The sequence below is a fragment of the Gambusia affinis genome, linkage group LG12 (genome assembly GCF_019740435.1).
Source record: "Gambusia affinis linkage group LG12, SWU_Gaff_1.0, whole genome shotgun sequence".
NCBI lineage: Eukaryota > Metazoa > Chordata > Actinopteri > Cyprinodontiformes > Poeciliidae > Gambusia > Gambusia affinis.
Genome location: NC_057879.1, coordinates 4933942 through 4951984, shown reverse-complemented (window position 1 = coordinate 4951984; position 18043 = coordinate 4933942). Strand labels below are relative to the sequence as shown.

The window sequence follows — 18043 nt, the reverse complement described above, 5'->3', positions numbered from 1 at the left end:
GTTAATTAATTTCCCATTTTATCTGGGTTCACATATAGCCAAATATATACATTCATACCCACACACACTCATATACGTTTTGCTTTTGCCAAAAGAACATGAGCCATTTCTCCGAGTAGCAAAACACGCTTGCTTGTTTTGGTTGTATTTACCCAGAATGCCCTGCACTACAGTTTGCTTCCTGCTTTTGGAGCGTTCTCCGCTCCACTTGTATATGCATTTGCATTCAAACCACACCAGAGTTCACTTCACCGAACAGAGGCCAAGGTTCTTAGGCGGATCAGAGTTTCCTTTTTTTTGGTTCACAATTTCCCGAAACGTAGGTTCTAGGCGAACAAACACTATTTGGATTGAAGCGGACTAAACTGGGCTGGTGTGAACGCACTCTAATTTTTTATTTATTTTTTTTTACTTTCATTTCTGTAAATTATTGTGACTCACCTTCAGCCTTGCAAGTCTTAGTGACCAGGTCCATCTCATATCCTTCGTAGCACTCGCACTTAAAATCTCCCTTGTAGTTGATGCATATCTGGCTGCAAGCGTCAGGGTTCTCACACTCGTTGATGTCTGTGAAGAAGGCAAGAAACAGATGTTATCAGTGGCAGAGCTGAACAGAAAATGACAACCATTCTTGTCGTATGATAATTGTTAAGAACTGATGCTTGCACAGGTCATACGAGGAAAGAAAGAACGACACGTCTGACCTTTCTTTTTAAACACCTTTTTCTTTTGGTTGCGCTGGGTGTGACGGTTTGGGAAAGGGCGGGAAAATGTGTTGTGTGTGTGTGAACGTGTGAGAGCATAGAAAGTTCATCTGGTTCCTTGTGGGAATGAAGAGCAGTCCAGTTAGAAAAGCAGCAAACATTTAAACGGGCTTTGTCAGCAGTCAGTCGGCTGCTCTCATGATGCCTTTTGAAAAGTATTCGCGCCTCTGAAAACTTTCTCACCTCTTCCCACGCTAAATCTGTAAACTGCACTGTTGCTTATTGGGATTTCATGTTATAAACCAGGAATGTACAATTATTTTCTTCTTCCCCCAGTGCCACAATGGCAACTATGACTGTTCCTAGGAGCCATACCATTGGCCGAACACAATTTGTTCAATTCAGTATGAAACAATATATTTTAATCAAATTTTATCTTCTCAGTAACAGCAGACATCGCAAATGAACAACTTCACATATTATTTTACTGTATTTAAAAATGGTTTTCATAAATGTACAACCCTCTTACTTTACTTTCATGTACTTTTACAATCATATAAATTTTGTTTCCAATTCCGGAGAACAAGACTGGATTTTCCACAAACTGAGAACTTTCCTGGTTTTGTTTATTTTAAGCAAAAAATTTGGTCCTTGTGTTGATAGGAAAAAAAAAAAATCTGCATTTCTGCATCCAGTTTTTCTTCTTAGAATCAATTGCAATCGTTATTGGTGGCAAGCCGGCTTACAATGCTACAATGACGGAGGGCTCTAGAAGGTTGCTTTACATATATATTACATTAAACAAAAGCTACCCTCAAAATAAAAGTTGATTTTTCAAAGTAAAGACATAATATTCTACTTTGTGTGCAGAATTAACATTGACTACCATTTTTTAAGTGGGCTACTCAAGGACGACTACGCTCTGTGAAGTGCCCAACAGAATATAAATCATGAATGCAAAGTTGAAGGAATAAATAATCAACGTCCTGCTGCATATTTAGTGTCGTTTTCCAGTCTCCAGATTTTTGTTGTCTTCCAGGGTTGCCCCTGCATTTATCATCATCCATCTTCCTATAAACTCTGAGCAGCTTCTCTGGTCCTGCTGAAGAAAACCTTCCCCACTGCACGCTGCTGCCACTACCACCTTTCACCAAGGTGTCGATTGTTGATTGATTGTATTGATGTGTTTGGAGAGAAGTTAACTATTAAATTCTTTTCCACAATTTTGAATTTTGTGTAAAGATGAAAAAAGTATAGATTTTTTTTTTTGCTTCATTAATTGTTCCCACTTTTCCATAATTCTTACACTCTTTCATCTAGAACAGAAGAATTAAATATACTTTACTGATCTCCAAGGGAAAATTTATTATTTGTTGACCATCTACTCCATCCAAAGTGTTAAATATTAGAAAATTCAAATATAAACATAAGCACCCAAAAATGATATACTAACATATACATAAGTGTTATACTGCAATTCATACATGATCCAAATATAAAATAAAGAAATAAAACAACAAGCTATCACGATAATTCATAAAAATATGATAAGTTTAGGTGGGAGTTTTAATGGACGCATGATATCAAATTTTTAGTCAATATCCGATATGCCGATATACTAAAACTCATTTGGCTGACAATCAATACCAATATTTTTTTTTCCTATATCTACTTACTTACTGAAACTATGTGGCTTTCTCTAATCTGGAATTAAAATACTGCATTATCTTTACACAATTTAGACTGATACCAAATGCAAATGCTAAGAAGGAGGCAGAAAATGATGCAACACTAAACTTGCATTATGTTTAATGTCAGATTTATTCATGGCACTCAAACAGTGCAAATTTGATGTTGTGCTGCAGTCATATAAAAGCAACACCTTTTATATTGGTGAATTATTTTTGATGGAATGGCCGATGTTAATTTTTAGAGCTAATAACAGCCGATACCGATACCATGCCGATAATATCGTGCATTCCTATTTTTTTATGTTTTTTTTGCCAGGCTCTGTTGATCTCAAGGTGTTTAACATCCTTCCAGTTTTACCTCCACAGGTCTTCTTGTCCAGCAGCTGGTAGCCGGTGGGACACTGGCACTCGAAGCCGATTGGTCTGTCCATGCAGACGTGGGAACAGCCGCCGTTATTGATCATACACTCGTTCAACCCTGTGAGGCAAAACAAGGAGAAGACAGCGTTCTGATGCAAAGAGTTACAGGAGAGGCAGGCACGATGTAATCAACTTGCAGGTCGACTTTTTTTTCCCCCTCCAGGGGGTCTTTTTGTGGGCTCTAGTGTCCCTTATATGACAGTAGGCTGACAGGAAAGGGGGAGGAAGAGGGGTGAGACATGCGGCAAATGTTGGTCAGGTCCGGGAATCGAACCCGCGACAGCCGCATCGAGGACTCAAGGCCTCCAAACGTGGGTCGCGCTATCCCTTACGCCACCACAGCACACCCACAGGTCGACTTTTTGAAAACGACTCCAACCCGCTTATATGAGAAAAAAAAAAACCTCCTTCATCTTGACTTTTGTACCGTCTTGTCCTTTTGTAATGCTTATCAGACTCTCTCCAAAGTAGAAACAGCCTCAAAGCGACGCCGCTATGGCACACAAGGGGAGATGGTTAATTGAAAACCAGTCCTATCTGTTGGGATATGAAAAGTGTGTGTGTGTGTGTGTGTGTGTGTGTGTGTGTGTGTGTGTGGAGGGGCTTTAATGCTGCGAACTGAGAATCGAACAAGCCACAGGAGGATCTGTCACAGAAGTAAAGGGGGGCAGCTAAATTAAACAGGTACTCCATTTGATTTGCGACACAGTAATCCTAAAAATTACAAAAGCTGAAATATGGGATACACCACCAATGGCCCGCTTTATTTTTAATGTAGAACTTGACCCCATTGTTCTGTTTCTCTCCTAGACAAAGAAATTAGTTGAGTTTTGCTGAACAAAGTGTTTCCTTCTACAGAGTGTAAAGGGGCAGTGTTATGTATTTTATAGGCACATATGTCGATATTTTGTAGCATAATCAAGCAACTATGTTACCTTCAGTTATAAAAATGCCATTTATATCAAATATTAGTTAAAAAAATTCCCTTAGCAATTTAATGCCTTGAAATTGGGTCTCTGTCTCTTTAAGAAAGTCCTGCTCTTACTGGAAATCAACCTTCAGGAAGTAAACACAACATGGCTCCTCTAAAAACCCTTAAACAAACTTTTTACCAGCTTCATTCTGAGAAGTAGCTCCTTTAATGAGCTCAGCAGATGCACAGTCCCACCAGGTGTTTGCTAATTGCTGCTGGCTAGTCTGAAGGAGCTAGCCAGCAGCTAACCGTCCGGACCCCATCTGGCCTCAGTTTCCGGCCGTAATGGCTTACATTACTGAGCCCACGAAGCTGAGGGCACCAGTCTCTACTTATGCGCCTATCACCAGGGTGGAGGAGTTCACGGAGCAGAGTTTCCCCTCTGTTCCCCCTCTGGATCCGGGCCTCGCTGATGTCAGGACAGCGCCCTGTGCCCCCTTCTAAGCACGATCAGCTCATTTCCAGGTTCTCTGTCTGGGCCCACCAGTGTGCCTATCAGATAACAGATTAGGGCCTCGTCTCTGCGCCTATACTCATAGAATCTGGGTTTTTTTGTGTTTTTTTTGACTGTGTCAAGATTTGTGTATTTAACAAAAATGCAATGGAAACACTTTATTCACATCACCATGATGACAAAAACAAATGTTCGTACTGGTGGAATAACGGGAAGTGGTAGGAAGTTCATTTTTTAATGATTTATCGTGTGAATAAACTTATTTACATGTGACTTTAATTGTGTTTCATAATTAATGAAAACACAGCAATTGCAAAATTGTGGTGGTATTTTTTATTTTTTTTTACATTATTGGAATATCAACAAAGTTTTGCACACGTTTGTAATGGAAATGCAACGAACGACTTTCAGTCTACATGATTGAATTGACTTTTTTTTTCTGTAAAGTGCTTTCAGACAATATTTGTTGCCACTATTGACAAAAACGCAACCAAATTCAGCAAAACAGTCTTCAACACACTTGTGATGTTTCTTTTTTTTTTGTTGAAATCCTTAAATGAGTGACCCTAACACAAAGTGAAAAACATTGACGTTTGCTTTTCACAGAGCAAAAGCACAACAAACAGCTGGAGAGGGTTGATAAAAGAACCAGGATTGCCTCCTCAATCATAGAGTATTTAAGTCCATCAGAAGTGTGACTACCCAATCTAGAGTTACACATTTGTCAATAACTAGTGAGCTTCTTATCGGCTCTTGAAAGCTTAACTTTAGAGAGAGTGTGTGTGTGTGTGTGTGTGTGTGTGTGTCGGCGTGTGTCTCAGAGAGTTAGTCAACAACTTAGCCAAACTGAAACTCAGCATCAACTTACTCCCCAGAATAATACTGAATGGTGTCAATACGAAGCTGCATTAGAGAAAAGAATTACACAGTAAACGGAATAAACACTCAAAATATATCCAGTTAACTGATTATCTAAAATTCACATTCATGAGGTTTAGAGAAAGAAAAAACACTAGAACCATGTCATTGATTTATTTTTCCTTAGCATCCCAATTGTTCTGTGTTTCTACTATATTTTTATATTTATTGAGATATGTATTATTAATTTATAATTTGACTTGTCTACAAGAGTTGCTATTTTTAAAATGTCGTGCTTTCTTCATGCACAATAAAATAAATTCTAATTCTGATTCATTTGCAAGACGACTTCACACACACCGTAACTACTATTTTCTAAAAATACATTTAGTTTTTCGCAGCTTCACATATATCATAAAACTTTGGTAACATGCTTATTTAAGGCTATTTGATGTTCATCAACACAGGAAATGTTGGAATTCAACTCTGTGCTGTTAATATCTTTATGCAGGTAAATTAATTTGATGGTTACCAAGATACTTTGCTCTGTGCTTATTAAATGAAAAGGTCTTTGACAAAGATTTTGGGTTTGCATGACTTTGTGTGGCATGTTTCCACATTCTCACTTATTTATTTGATAAAAACCTACATGGTCATTTAAATCATGATTACTAATTTGATAACTCATGTCTCCAAACACAGAGAAGCAGCATTCAGCTTCTATGCACCACAAATCTGGAACAAACTTCCAGAAAACTGCCAACTTAGTTGATATGCATCAATGATTTTGATGATGTCACTGGGTGAACTGGTTTCTCAATTTGTGACTGTATTGTGTTTATATGACTTTTTATTTTTGTGTTTTTATGATGTAAAGCACTTTGAACTGATTTGTTGCTGAAATGTGCCATTAGATAAACTTGATTGATTGATTGGTTATTCAGACGACTGCTTATGTTTCCCAGATTATACTTTAGACACCCTGTTTTTATTTTCCATTTATGAAAACACAATACCAGGACCACTGGTATTGTGTTTTAGCAATAGCATCAGATAAAAAGTTAGACGTGGCATCTGTAGGAAACATAGATGGTCTCATGTCAGATAGGAACTAAAACACAAAGGATAAGTGTTGAGACGAGACAGATTACAGGACTTCAGCCCTGGACGCGCCTGCAACTTTTAGATGAATCTCTACTTCAACACACATGAGTCAAATAATGAAGTCATTAGCAGGACTCTGGAGAACCTGACTGCACTTAGAAGGTGATTCAACTATTTGATTCAAGTGTGTTGGATCAAGGAGACATCCAAGAGATGCAGGATGTCTCCTGCCAGGATTGGACCAGGATTGCCCACCCTGGCCTTAAAGCCTCAGCCACCACCCAGACTCTGTGGATTATTTAAAAAAAAAAGTAAAAAGGGAATATTTCTGGAGTGTCATTTGCCACCCTAGCTTATTTTTCTACTTTCTCTCTTCGATGACCCTGAGAGACCGACCTCTCCTGGGTCTACCCTCTCCTCTCTCACATGGTAACACCTAGGACAGGCACCAACCTTGCTGTTACCCCGAAACGGACAAAGACAGAGTAGAAAATTGAAGGAAGACATTTTTTCCACGCTAGAGGTATTTTTTATGCCCCTTGGGAACAGCAGAAAATAAGGAATAATGCCCTGATTTCCTATCGTCACAGGAGCTAATGAGGTACACCAGGAATTTACGATTTTCTGATAATTTTGCAGTCAGTGTTGGCTTTACTTGGGGTCCTTAGTCTCCATTCTCTTTAACTGGAAAAACAGTCACATCGTCACCTGAGCTGTGAGGGCTACCATGTAACTGCAGACTGTGGTTCTGAATAGACAGCGAGCAGGGGACTATTGATCTTTTTTAGATTGGTTTAGAGTGAGGCAAAACAGAGAAGATGTAGGGTGGAAAAATCAAAACAACGTGCTGAAAGTGGGTGAGATGCTTTGCAGATTTGATGTGGAGCCAGCGGAGCTGCTGAATTTGCTAAAAGCCACACTGAGAGACCGCCGGGAACCACAGGTAACGCCTCGATAATGCAGAGACTGGGGAGAACGAGCTGCAGGTTGATCCGATTGCAAGTTGAACTTTTCTATCAATTGAAAGTAAAAAATTCAGCTGTGTAATCTTCGCCGTTCGCTTTGTGTCGCCGCCAACAGACCGACCCGCTGTTAAATTCTCTTCTGTAAATCGACTGAATGAGTGGCGGCAGCACAGTCTATCTTCCTACTGTCAGCTGAAAATGGACCCAAGATAAAAGAAAAAAAGAGCAAGGCGGTGCTGCCTGTGAGCTCTCACTCAATCCTGTGAGTTCAGGAGGGGCATGAAGCCCCCCTGACGCCTAAGAGAATCCAAGTGTGAAAACAGAAACTGCTCTTTCCACCAACAAGATTTACAGGCCAGATCCCCTTTTCCCCCCCATCACTGAGAAAACATCACATCTCTTTTTTTCCCCTTCTTCCTACATCTATTCTGCACAGTGAATCTGTTAACATGAATTCCTCCAAAGTGAAGGAAATGAATAGTGTTAAATAATGAGCAACATAACAATGGTGTTATGTCATTATTTTTGGAGAGATGGTAAAACATTTGCTTGAGCACTTTAGGAAATGCATTGCTTTCTCCTGAAAGGAGGAAGGTTGCGTCGCAGTTCGAATCAAAAGTGTCTTGTTTTCTGTGTGTGATTTAGATGTGGAACGTCTTGGATGCAAATGGCTGAGCGAGCGCAGAGATGAGAAGGTGTGTGTGTCTGCATGTGTGTGTGTGGACATGCTTTTAATGAGCTGAGAATGTGAGGGGACGGAGAGAGAGGACATGGAGAGGGTGAAGAGAATTACGCTCTGCAGTGCCGGTCTCGGTTCTATAATTTCATTTCCTGCCAGAGGTCAGTCTGCTCTGGTACCTGTCACTTTTCCCCACATAGATTTTTAGATTCCTCAGAGGAAATGTCCTCGCAAGAAGCTGGAGGTCTGCTTCTTACTTTCTTACATTGGAAATGAAATCACAACATGTTTTATTTAATGAATATCACTTTGGCTAAATTGAGCATGTCTGTTTCAGCATTTTTGACTATTTTCAGACAATTTCTCAAATGAATCATTTTGTATTGGTCACTGTATGATGAGAACTTTGCCTTTTCAACTGCTTTAATTCACCTTAGATTCAACCAGGTGACTAAAATAGTGCTCATATATTTTAGTCTATATTGAAGCCATATTATCAAGCAGGTGCAGCAGAGAGGGAAATGTCTTTTTCCATCCATTTTTCCATCTGTTGAATTGAGATCCAGTGACTGTGTAACTCTGTACACTAAAAAAACAAATCCGGCATCATTTGAGCTTTGTGATATGGTAGTAATGTGGTCAAAAAAGCCTGGAAATGATCACCAGCGTACTTAAGTAGACCGAAGTGTATCAACTGTGCTTAATTGGTACAAAGAACACCAACACCAGACTGAGGCACTGATATAAAGTATGATGAATCAATTTTTCCATCTATTTACATTTAGTTCTGATCCCAGACGAGCCCCCACATTTTCCACATCTCTTATGTTCTAGTCTTGGTGGCCTTGTGTGAAGTGTTGTCTCAGTTTCCAGTCATCATATGACTAGCATGGCTCTCAGTGTGGTGTTCTGCTGCTGTAGCTCATCTTCTTCAAGGTTCAAGTCATCTGTGCAAGGAAGCAAATCGCTGATTTGTAGCTGCACTCTTCCTGAGCAAGAATGTGGCTGTCTTTAGGTGGTATTCTGCAAATGCTGGTTGTAATGAGTTGTCCTTTGAGATCATAGAAAGCCACCAACACTAAAAAGTCAATTTCCTAAGACTTCTGACATCAACAATAAATCCGTGTTAACACCACTTCTCTCGTAGGATATCTTCCTTTCTTTCTCTCTGTAAACCCAAGAATGTTGAGCATAAAAATCCCAGATCAGAAGTCTGTACAATACTGTAAAATACCATCAACCAGGCCACGTACAGACACTTAAATCCCTCTTTTTCCTTGTTGTGATGGCTGTTCTAAACTTCAAACATTCTTCATGTTCTAGACACACAAATTTAATGAGATGCTGCCATGATTCACTATTTGTGTAAGCAACTGAAAAGGTAAAAATAAGTGAATAAAGTGACTGGTTAGTGTGTTAACAGGAGTCATTTAATAAGCACACTCTGTTGGTGTAATGCGAACTAAAGAAAAGTCTTGACTCCTTTGAATGAAGAAACAGTCATTCTAGACCCAGTGGACACTCTCTTGTGAATCAGTATCATTTGGAACAAGCCTTTTATTTTATTTTACCAAAGACAGAAGTAATAACAGTTCACACAAGCAATCTCTAACATCAACAACATCATCTTACCGCACTCTTTTTTAGGCTCATCCGAGCGGTCCTTGCAGTCCTTGACAGAGTCACACACCTTGGAGCTGTCGATGCACTCTCCGTTCTTACACTGAAACTTCAGGGGCCCTTCGCATTTTGTGGCTGCCGCAGAAAAAAATAAAAAGTAGAGAACAGCTTCTGTAAATCACACATTTAAAATATTAATGTTTTGCTTGAGACAGTAAAAACAGGTCCATGTATTTGGAAAAAAAAAAACATTAAATAAGTAAACATGAGAATCATTTTTCCAACTCAAGTTTGTGTGCAAATACACAAAAAAAGTTACAATATTAAACATTTAAGGTATTTTTTCTTTATCGTTCTCACCTCCTCTTGTGAATTTCACTTTCCCTGCCCTTTTAGTTTGCAGGAAGCTGATAAATTATCCATAAGATGAATTTAGGAGACTGGTTTACACCGAGTCCATATTCCACACAACCTAGTGTCATTATTACAACGCCTTTAAGAGCTTCTTCATCTTGCTTTGTAGTCTTCACACTTCCGTGACGTCTCTGCGTAGCTGGCATTACGATATAGCTTTAAATGGTCTGTTAAGCTGCACCCAGGGTAATTCTGTCTTGTTTTATCCAACTGATGTCAGCCTCACAGATTCATAATAAATCATTTGTTCCCGCATTTAATAGAACCTGCTGGTATGAATTTAAACCAAACAACGGATGTTTTCTGCATTTGTGGAGAACTGCGTTTATTTTAGATAATGGAACAAAGGGCTGCTGCACTGAGCGTTTAATTAGAGAGCTGAAAGCACCAGACTGAATGTATCCACCTACTCAACAAGGTGGCCCGTCACTGTAAACAATCTCATGGACCCGGCAGCACAACTGTGCTTTCTGGAGCAGCTCTGCTCTGCTGTGAATCAAGGAGGTTTGCCTGTTGCTCTTTTAAGTTTCCGGTGAGATTTGGCAGCATTTGTCTAAGTAGTACGATAATGTGTACCCTCAGCAGCAGCTCTGTTTGTTTGCATCTACAGCAACACTTTGTGGTATGTGATGGTAGGATATATTTACACCTCTGATAATAAATTTCCTCTGACTCAGACAGAGTCAGAGGAACCTTGGGGCTGATAAACTCAATCTTGTTCCATTTCCAGCAGGCAGAAATTGCAACTAATTGTGACACTGTCACTTTGATCAGTACTGTACTCATTATTTTTAATCACTAGTTTATTGGCATTAAGGTCACGTTGTACTGATGAGATTTTTATGCCCATTTTTACAGCAATAATCTTGGCACATTTTAAGATCCTGAACTCTTCAGCGAGGTAGGAAAAAAAAAACTCCTTCCTTGCTATGAATGAATGTTCAATTACTATAAGTTAATTCACAAATACTATCTGAACTATTTTTGCTTTGTGACAGCATGCTTACACGCCTGATCAAAATTTTAATACCAGTTAAAAAAATCCCAAGACTTTACATTTTGCATTTATGAAGTGATTACAAAAGCTACATTGCAAAAAACACAAAATCTTACCAAGTTTTTTTGGACAAGTTTCTAGTGCAAATATCTTAGTATTTGCATTAAGATATTTGCAAATACTAAGATACACTCAAAATAAGACAAAACTAACTCACAAGTATAGTTTTCGCTAGATATAGCAGCTTGTTTTAAATCAATAATTTATTAATATTGATGAAAAAGTATTTATTCCACTTATAACAAAACATTTTTCCCTTGTAAAATAATCTGCCAGTGAAACCAGTACTTGTTGTGCTCAACCTATATCTATTAAAATGATTCACGTATTTAAATGAATATGATATTATATTCACAAGCCTAATTTTTTGCAGCTCAGCTAGCTGTGAGCTAGTTTTTTTCTAAGCTAGCTCACAGTGCATTGTGAGTTAGCTTAGTTGTCCCAAGCTGAACATTGTCCTGGTATCAAACTGGCTCTGCCTACTTCCCTTTCTTATGTAGCGCTTCCTGAAGCTATGCGTTTCCCAGGTAACCGTGACGTAACCATCCACTGGGTGTAAATGAAGCAGTGATTTATCCAGCCTCAGAGACCCACCGTTGACACAGCCGGACTCGTCGCTGTGGTCAGGACAGTCGTGGACCTTGTTGCACTGTTTGGTACCGTGGATACAGGAACCATCACCGCACTGAAACTCATCAGGTCGACATGTCAGCAGAGCTGTCAGAGAAGGAGAGAGAGAAAACAATATGTACATATATAAAAACAAAATGGGATTCATGTTCTGACATTAATGGATCAAATCCTTTTTCTTACATTTTACCCATTACTAGTTTGCCATTTCTCTTTGCTTGTGAGACTGTGTCAATAAGCTAATTTGAAAAGATAATCACCAGAAAGCATGTATAAAAATCAGCAGAATTGAGTAATTACGTACTTCAGCTATGCTAATTTCATTCAGAGTTTGATGCAGCCCAGAAAATGTCAACCCAGGGTCGCATGATGAATGAATTTTAATGTAGAAGACCAAAAGAGGGAGGCGGGATGAGGCCAAACCAAAATTCATTATTATCCCAAGACCAGAGCAGTTTCTTATCAACAGCAGAACTCCCCTCTGAACCCTATTAAAAAGCAATATATATGACTCTTGGGATGTGCTTTAGTGTTATCATGAGACAAGATAAGATCAGGACAGAGGGGATGTCTATGGTGATGCCTCAATGTAGACGTACACAGCAGATCTTCTGTGTTGTGCTCTGGTGACACATCAATATCAGAGTGTAGATCTGTAAATAAATGATGTTTCATACAGATCCATGACCTAAAAAAGTAATAAACAGGGGAAACATATTGATCAGTGTGTCTAATCTGAAACATTTCTGTAGAAAATTAAATTTTTCTGACGAATACTCCCTCAAGTAGATCCTGAAAGTGAGTGAGTGTACCAGAAATGTCTTCCTAATTTGAACCTGAGCACCTGCGTCTCTTGCAAACGCTGCTAAGACGACACCACACACCATGACGGTTTATCAAACAAGCTCGCTGCACATCTCTGTAACGAGCGAAAGGACATATTTTCACACTCTGGCTTGGTGAGAGCTTTGGGTGCTGGGATCCCTGCTTCAAAAAACTGCTTCATCACTTCATCCATTTAGCAGAAATGGATGAAGTGTTAAATATCAAAGAAGACATTTAAAGGGACAGGATTATGTGTTTTCCATGCACATAGTGCCATTTTATAGCACAACCAAGTAACTGCTAACATTATCATGCTCAGCTGATAATGTCCTTGTTTTGGTATGTGCTTGTGTAAGCGACAGACACATGACATCACACTCTCCAGTTAATTGATCTGCTGCTAATCAAATCCTTCTTTGTGTGCAACTGCTTCAAACGTAGATATGTCTCGCTGAGCAAAAGAGTTTTAGACCAGTGAGCTCTGGTGCTATCATCTGTACGGCAGAATCTCTCTCCTTCAGAAGCAGTGTGTATAAAGCCTGTGTGTGTTAGGACTGCGGCTACAAAAAAACTTTGAGATAAGAGGGTTCTGCTCTGTCAAGTTTCTGTCCTGCAGTTTAGAAAAAGCTGCTGCAGAGTTGCACAGTTGTAGTTGTGGAAGCGGACTCTAATGCTCACACTGTTTCACGCTACAGGAGCTGTTAGTGCACAGACACACTGTGGAAACTCATTCTGTCTAAGAAACTCAAATGTTAATGTGCTAAGGTGAACAGAAGAAATTCTAACCGAAGCAAGACGTTTAAAAGAGGCTCTAAATATTTCTTTTTCTTTTTTTTTCCCCACCAGGGGGTCTTTTGTGGGCTCTAGTGTCCCTTATATGACAGTAGGCTGACAGGAAGGGGGAAGACATGCGGCAAATGTCGCCGGGTCTGGAAATCGAACCCACGACGGCCGCATTGAAGACTCAAGGCCTCCAAATGTGGGTTGCGCTATCCCCTACGCCACCACAGCACGCCCCGGCTCTAAATATTTCTAAACTTGGATGAAATCACATGTGCAGGCTCTTAAAGGTGTGCACACCTTCTTTCAAAACCCCTAATAAATGTCTATATTATAGTGTATGTTGTTCTCAGGACAGTTTTCATAAATACTGGTAGTGGGCAATATGGACTTACAATCTTATTGCAATATTTTTGTGGTACTATTGTGATAACTGTAAATATTATGATAAACAGCTGCTATTGTGGAATACTGTATGCATAACGACCACCACAAACATTTATTGTTTTTAAATATATTCCCATTCTAAATAGACTTTAGACGCAACTTAAAAAACTGGGAATTATATCATGAAACTGCACACTATAACTGCATTTAATCATATTTTAAAATATGTTGATATTTTTTAATGATCTGGAAACAATGGAGAAAATACAAAAAAACCCATTTGAAATCATACAGTGTTTTTTTTCTATTACAATAATTCAAAATTCTTACTGTGATATATTTTCCATTACAAATGGTAATGATGCAGTTAATGCCCACCCCTAGTTAATGCCACATAAAAACTTTATGAAGACTGACCTTCAGAGTTTATTATAAAGTCTTAAAATATATTGTCATGCCAACAGTGAGAACCGTCACTATGTATTACGTTGCTTTAGAGTCTGAGGACAATCTTGAATTGGAGAGGGGGAAAAAATGTTTACAAGTTGACGTAATGTAAAACTGGAAACCGCTCAGGATTAATGAAGCCAGGGACACTCACGGCAGTCTGACTCGTCGGACTTGTCCTTGCAATCTGGATCTCCGTCGCACTTCCACGTCAGGCGAATACACTCCCCGTTAGCGCAGCGGAACTCGTCGGCGGTGCAATTGGCTCTGCGGTTGGGCAGGTAGGGGGCACCGTCGCCGCAACGTTCCGGGCTTTCGTCGGATCCGTCCGAGCAGTCGGGGTCTCCGTCGCAGCTCCACATCAGCGGCACGCACTCCGACGTGTTGCAGCGGAAGTGGTTGGGCCCGCAGGTCTGCGGCGCCGCACACTTGAGCTCGTCGCTGCCGTCTCCGCAGTCGTCGTCGCCGTCGCACACGTAGACGGCGGCGAGGCATTTACGGTTGGCACACATGAACTCTGCGCTGGGACACGCTTTGGCGTCTACAGGCAGAAGTAACAAATATGTTACGTTTTTTAAAATCAAAACTGAATTTTGTTCAAGGATGTTAAAAGCTTTTTCTGGCATTAAGCAAAAGCTGAAGGAGTATTATAGAAATTAAAAGCAGAGACATGATAGTGTGAATTAACTTTAAGCAGCAGGCCACAGAAGCAGAGCATATCTGACTAAAATAAAGCTGGAGAGGATGAGAGCAGTAATCACAAGAAAATGTGGAGAAGTTTCCTCTCCAGGGCAGTCGGTGATAATACAGCTCCCTCTGCCAGAAGCCAATCCTTCTCCTCTCTAATCAATCTGTGGCATGGTACCTCTTTGTGAACATCTTCTTCTGTAAAGAGGGCTTTCATTTTCCAGCTTTGTTTTTTTTTCTCAAAGACCATCAAAAGAACCAGAGTAATTTTACCTTAAAGTAAAGGGAAAGGGAAAGTAAGTAAAAAAAAACAACACGTTATGCGAACCCAGAAACTTATTTTTTAAATCAAAAAAAGACTAGTGTTTCCATCCATCCATTTTCTATACACCCTTTGTCCCTAATGGGGTCAGGAGGGTTGCTGGTGCCAATCCCCAGCTAACGTTCTGGGCGAGAGGCGGGGTTCACCCTGGACAGGTCGCCAGTCTGTCGCAGGGCAACACAGAGACACACAACCATTCACACACTCATACCTAGGGAGAATTTAGAGACCAATTAACCTGACAGTCATGTTTTTGAACTGTGAGAGGAAGCCGGAGAACCCGGAGAGAACCCACCATGCACAGGGAGAACATGCAAACTCCATGCAGAAAGACCCCGGGCCGGGAATCGAACCCAGGACCTTCTTGCTGCAAGGCAACAGCTCTACCAACTGCGCCACTGTGCAGCCGACTAGTGTTTCCTTTAAGCACAATTAGATTGTTAATGGAAACGCAGCTACTGTTTAGTTCAGTGTAGTTTTTGTCACTATTGTATTGTGATTATGTATTCATCGATGGGGTGGTGAATATTCAACAAAAGAACCATTTTCAAAAAATTCACTCAATTATTGTAGAGCAACCAACTGACTGGTGCTATAAGAAGCATTGAGTGCAGCTGACATAAACCGCTTATGTGGAAAAATAAAGATATTTCACATCAGTTTGAAAGCCTAATAAATAAATTCATGAACACAAGAAATAATTTAAGTATGTTTCATTTTTGTAAATGCACAGTATAGTTCATTAATTAGTTTATTTAACGTAACAAAAATGTTTTCTCAGTTTGTTTACGCTATTTAGGTTGTATTAGTTAACTATAGTAACCTCAAACATAAATGTATTTTATTGAAATTTATGTGAAAGACCAACACAAAGTGGCATACAATTGTGAAGTAGAAAGACAATTACGTATATATGATTCAAAACATTTTGAAAAAAATGCTTTTTATACATGTATATTTTGTAATATTCCAAAATACGGAAAAGTTCAAGGGGAATGAATACTTTTGGAAGCCCCTGCATGCCCTGAAATTAAAACTTTTAATACAAACTGAGCAGTTTTCATGCAAAAATCTCTTTTTGTTTTGCTTTCATAAATACAGGTGGTGATAGTCCAAATGAGCTAATTTTATTTCACGGAAGAGTGGCTAACTACTCAGGTTTTTGTTGTGCGTCTGGTGGCTGGTTTTTGCAAATACCTCTCCGTAGCCCTGACCTGACGGTAAAAGTCGAAGCAGTTTGTGTCCAGAATATGCCTTTAAGTATGAATGACTGTGCACTTGCGTCTAGGTGATTGACTTTCCATGTGTCCCACTAATTTTACACTAGCAAAAAAAAAAAAAAATCTATATTTCTCCATTTCTTTTTTTTCTCTCTCTTGCTGCCTTTTCCAGTTTTGTTAGTCACGTTTTATCTTGCTAAAAAGCACTCGGGGTGGAAAGTGAGGGCCCCTACTGAGAGCCCACAAGCTGCGCAGAGGTCAGCAGCAGAAAAAGGAATTTCATATTTATACAAACCACAGGGAATTCAGGAGCTTCACACCTCAATGCTTTAGTTGTTCCAGCTGGTTACAGGAAAGGATTGGTGTTTTTACCTCATATTATCAGCTGTAAAACGGCGCTGTATTCACCGTAGGGCCAAACTGCAAAACTTACACATCATGTCTAACTAGTACAGATTGAGGAAGCAGCTACATGTGAAGGAGCCTCAAAGTAAAACTGATCAGAGGCTGCAGAGTACATAATTGTGCTCCAGTTTCGTTATGATGTTCTTCAAAAGACTCAAATTGAGTTCATCCCTTAAAAAAGGAAAGAAACAAGCATCATGGTTACTCACCGTTATATCCATCATCTATTTAGTCCTAATAAATGCGCAGACTTAATTACCTGACTGGTACCACAATGGAGCCAAGGCGGGTGGTTCATGAAAACATGTGTTGTGGTTTCAGCTCAGTAAAAGGGTGATTTTTCATTAATATTAATAAACAAGCCGGCGCAGCTGGTTCTGAAGTGGATTTCAAACCAGTGGCCCGGTTTCGCCTCGACACACTCTATCCTAATTTGGAGCTAAATAATTAAAGAGCTTCAATAAACATGTGCATTATTACACGAGGGGCGAGAGCATTAGCAGTGTGCGAGTGGCCGGGTTACACAAGAGAGGCACTCTGTTTTCCTCTGGGGCGATGAGTAAATGTACTTAAAGACTTCTGAGGAGGTCCGATCCCACAGACCATCTGCCGACGATGCCATGCAAGTCGGCAAGTTTTAACTGACATGAATAAATCAAATCCAGGAAACAAGTAGGATGTTAAGTTGAGGATTTCATATTATTTACAGCACTTGAGGAAAGCATTCGCCTCTTGACAAGTTTCTACTAGGGACGCACCGATATGAAAATTTGGGCCGATGTCAACGTCTGATATCACCGTTACATGACCAAACAAAAAACTCTCTTTCCTCTTTTTCCTGAAACACAAACAACAACCGGATGAAAATAAACATGGGTTGTTAACATTGGCCCACTTGTACTTATCGGACATATACATCATATAATTGCTAACACCAGTGGATACCGATGTTAATAATAATAATATATTCTAGATCTGTAGTTCCTACCGTTTGTTTTTTACTTTAATACTGTCATACTTAAATAGCCCAATTAAGCAGTAAAAGGGAGTGTTGTATATTTTCCAAACACCATCAACAGCATCGTATAGCAAGTAATTAATATCAACCATTATGAAAAATATATAGCAAATGACTTTAAAGAAATTTGACTTTGTAATCTAATGCCTTGAAATTAAGACTCTTTAAAAACTACTGCTCATTCTGAGACTCCACCTTCAGAAGGAGGAGGAGCTGTGCCTAGAAGGCGGAGCTAGGTCCACCCAGGTGTTTTGCACAGCTGAATGGTTGCCATGGGAGACAAAAGGATTTCTCAAACATAGAACAAAGAATCAAGGGAAAACTCAAGGAACGTTATTGATGAGGGGATAACATCATAACATGATATAAAGCTCCAAATATTT

The 18043-nt window shown here is 39.6% G+C and overlaps 1 protein-coding gene across 3 annotated transcripts in view; it reads right to left on the bottom strand.

Moving 5' to 3' along the window:
• The window catches only part of LOC122840966 (low-density lipoprotein receptor-related protein 8-like), a 92797-nt gene that overhangs the window by 24226 nt on the left and 50528 nt on the right, over positions 1–18043 (bottom strand). For all 3 annotated transcript variants that reach the window (XM_044133804.1, XM_044133802.1, XM_044133803.1), the window contains exons 5-9: positions 14163–14549; positions 11534–11656; positions 9481–9603; positions 2754–2873; positions 442–567 (exon numbers count right to left, since the gene is read on the bottom strand). In XM_044133804.1, the coding sequence (XP_043989739.1) occupies positions 442–567; positions 2754–2873; positions 9481–9603; positions 11534–11656; positions 14163–14549 (879 nt within the window). The remainder of the gene's footprint in view (positions 1–441; positions 568–2753; positions 2874–9480; positions 9604–11533; positions 11657–14162; positions 14550–18043) is intronic.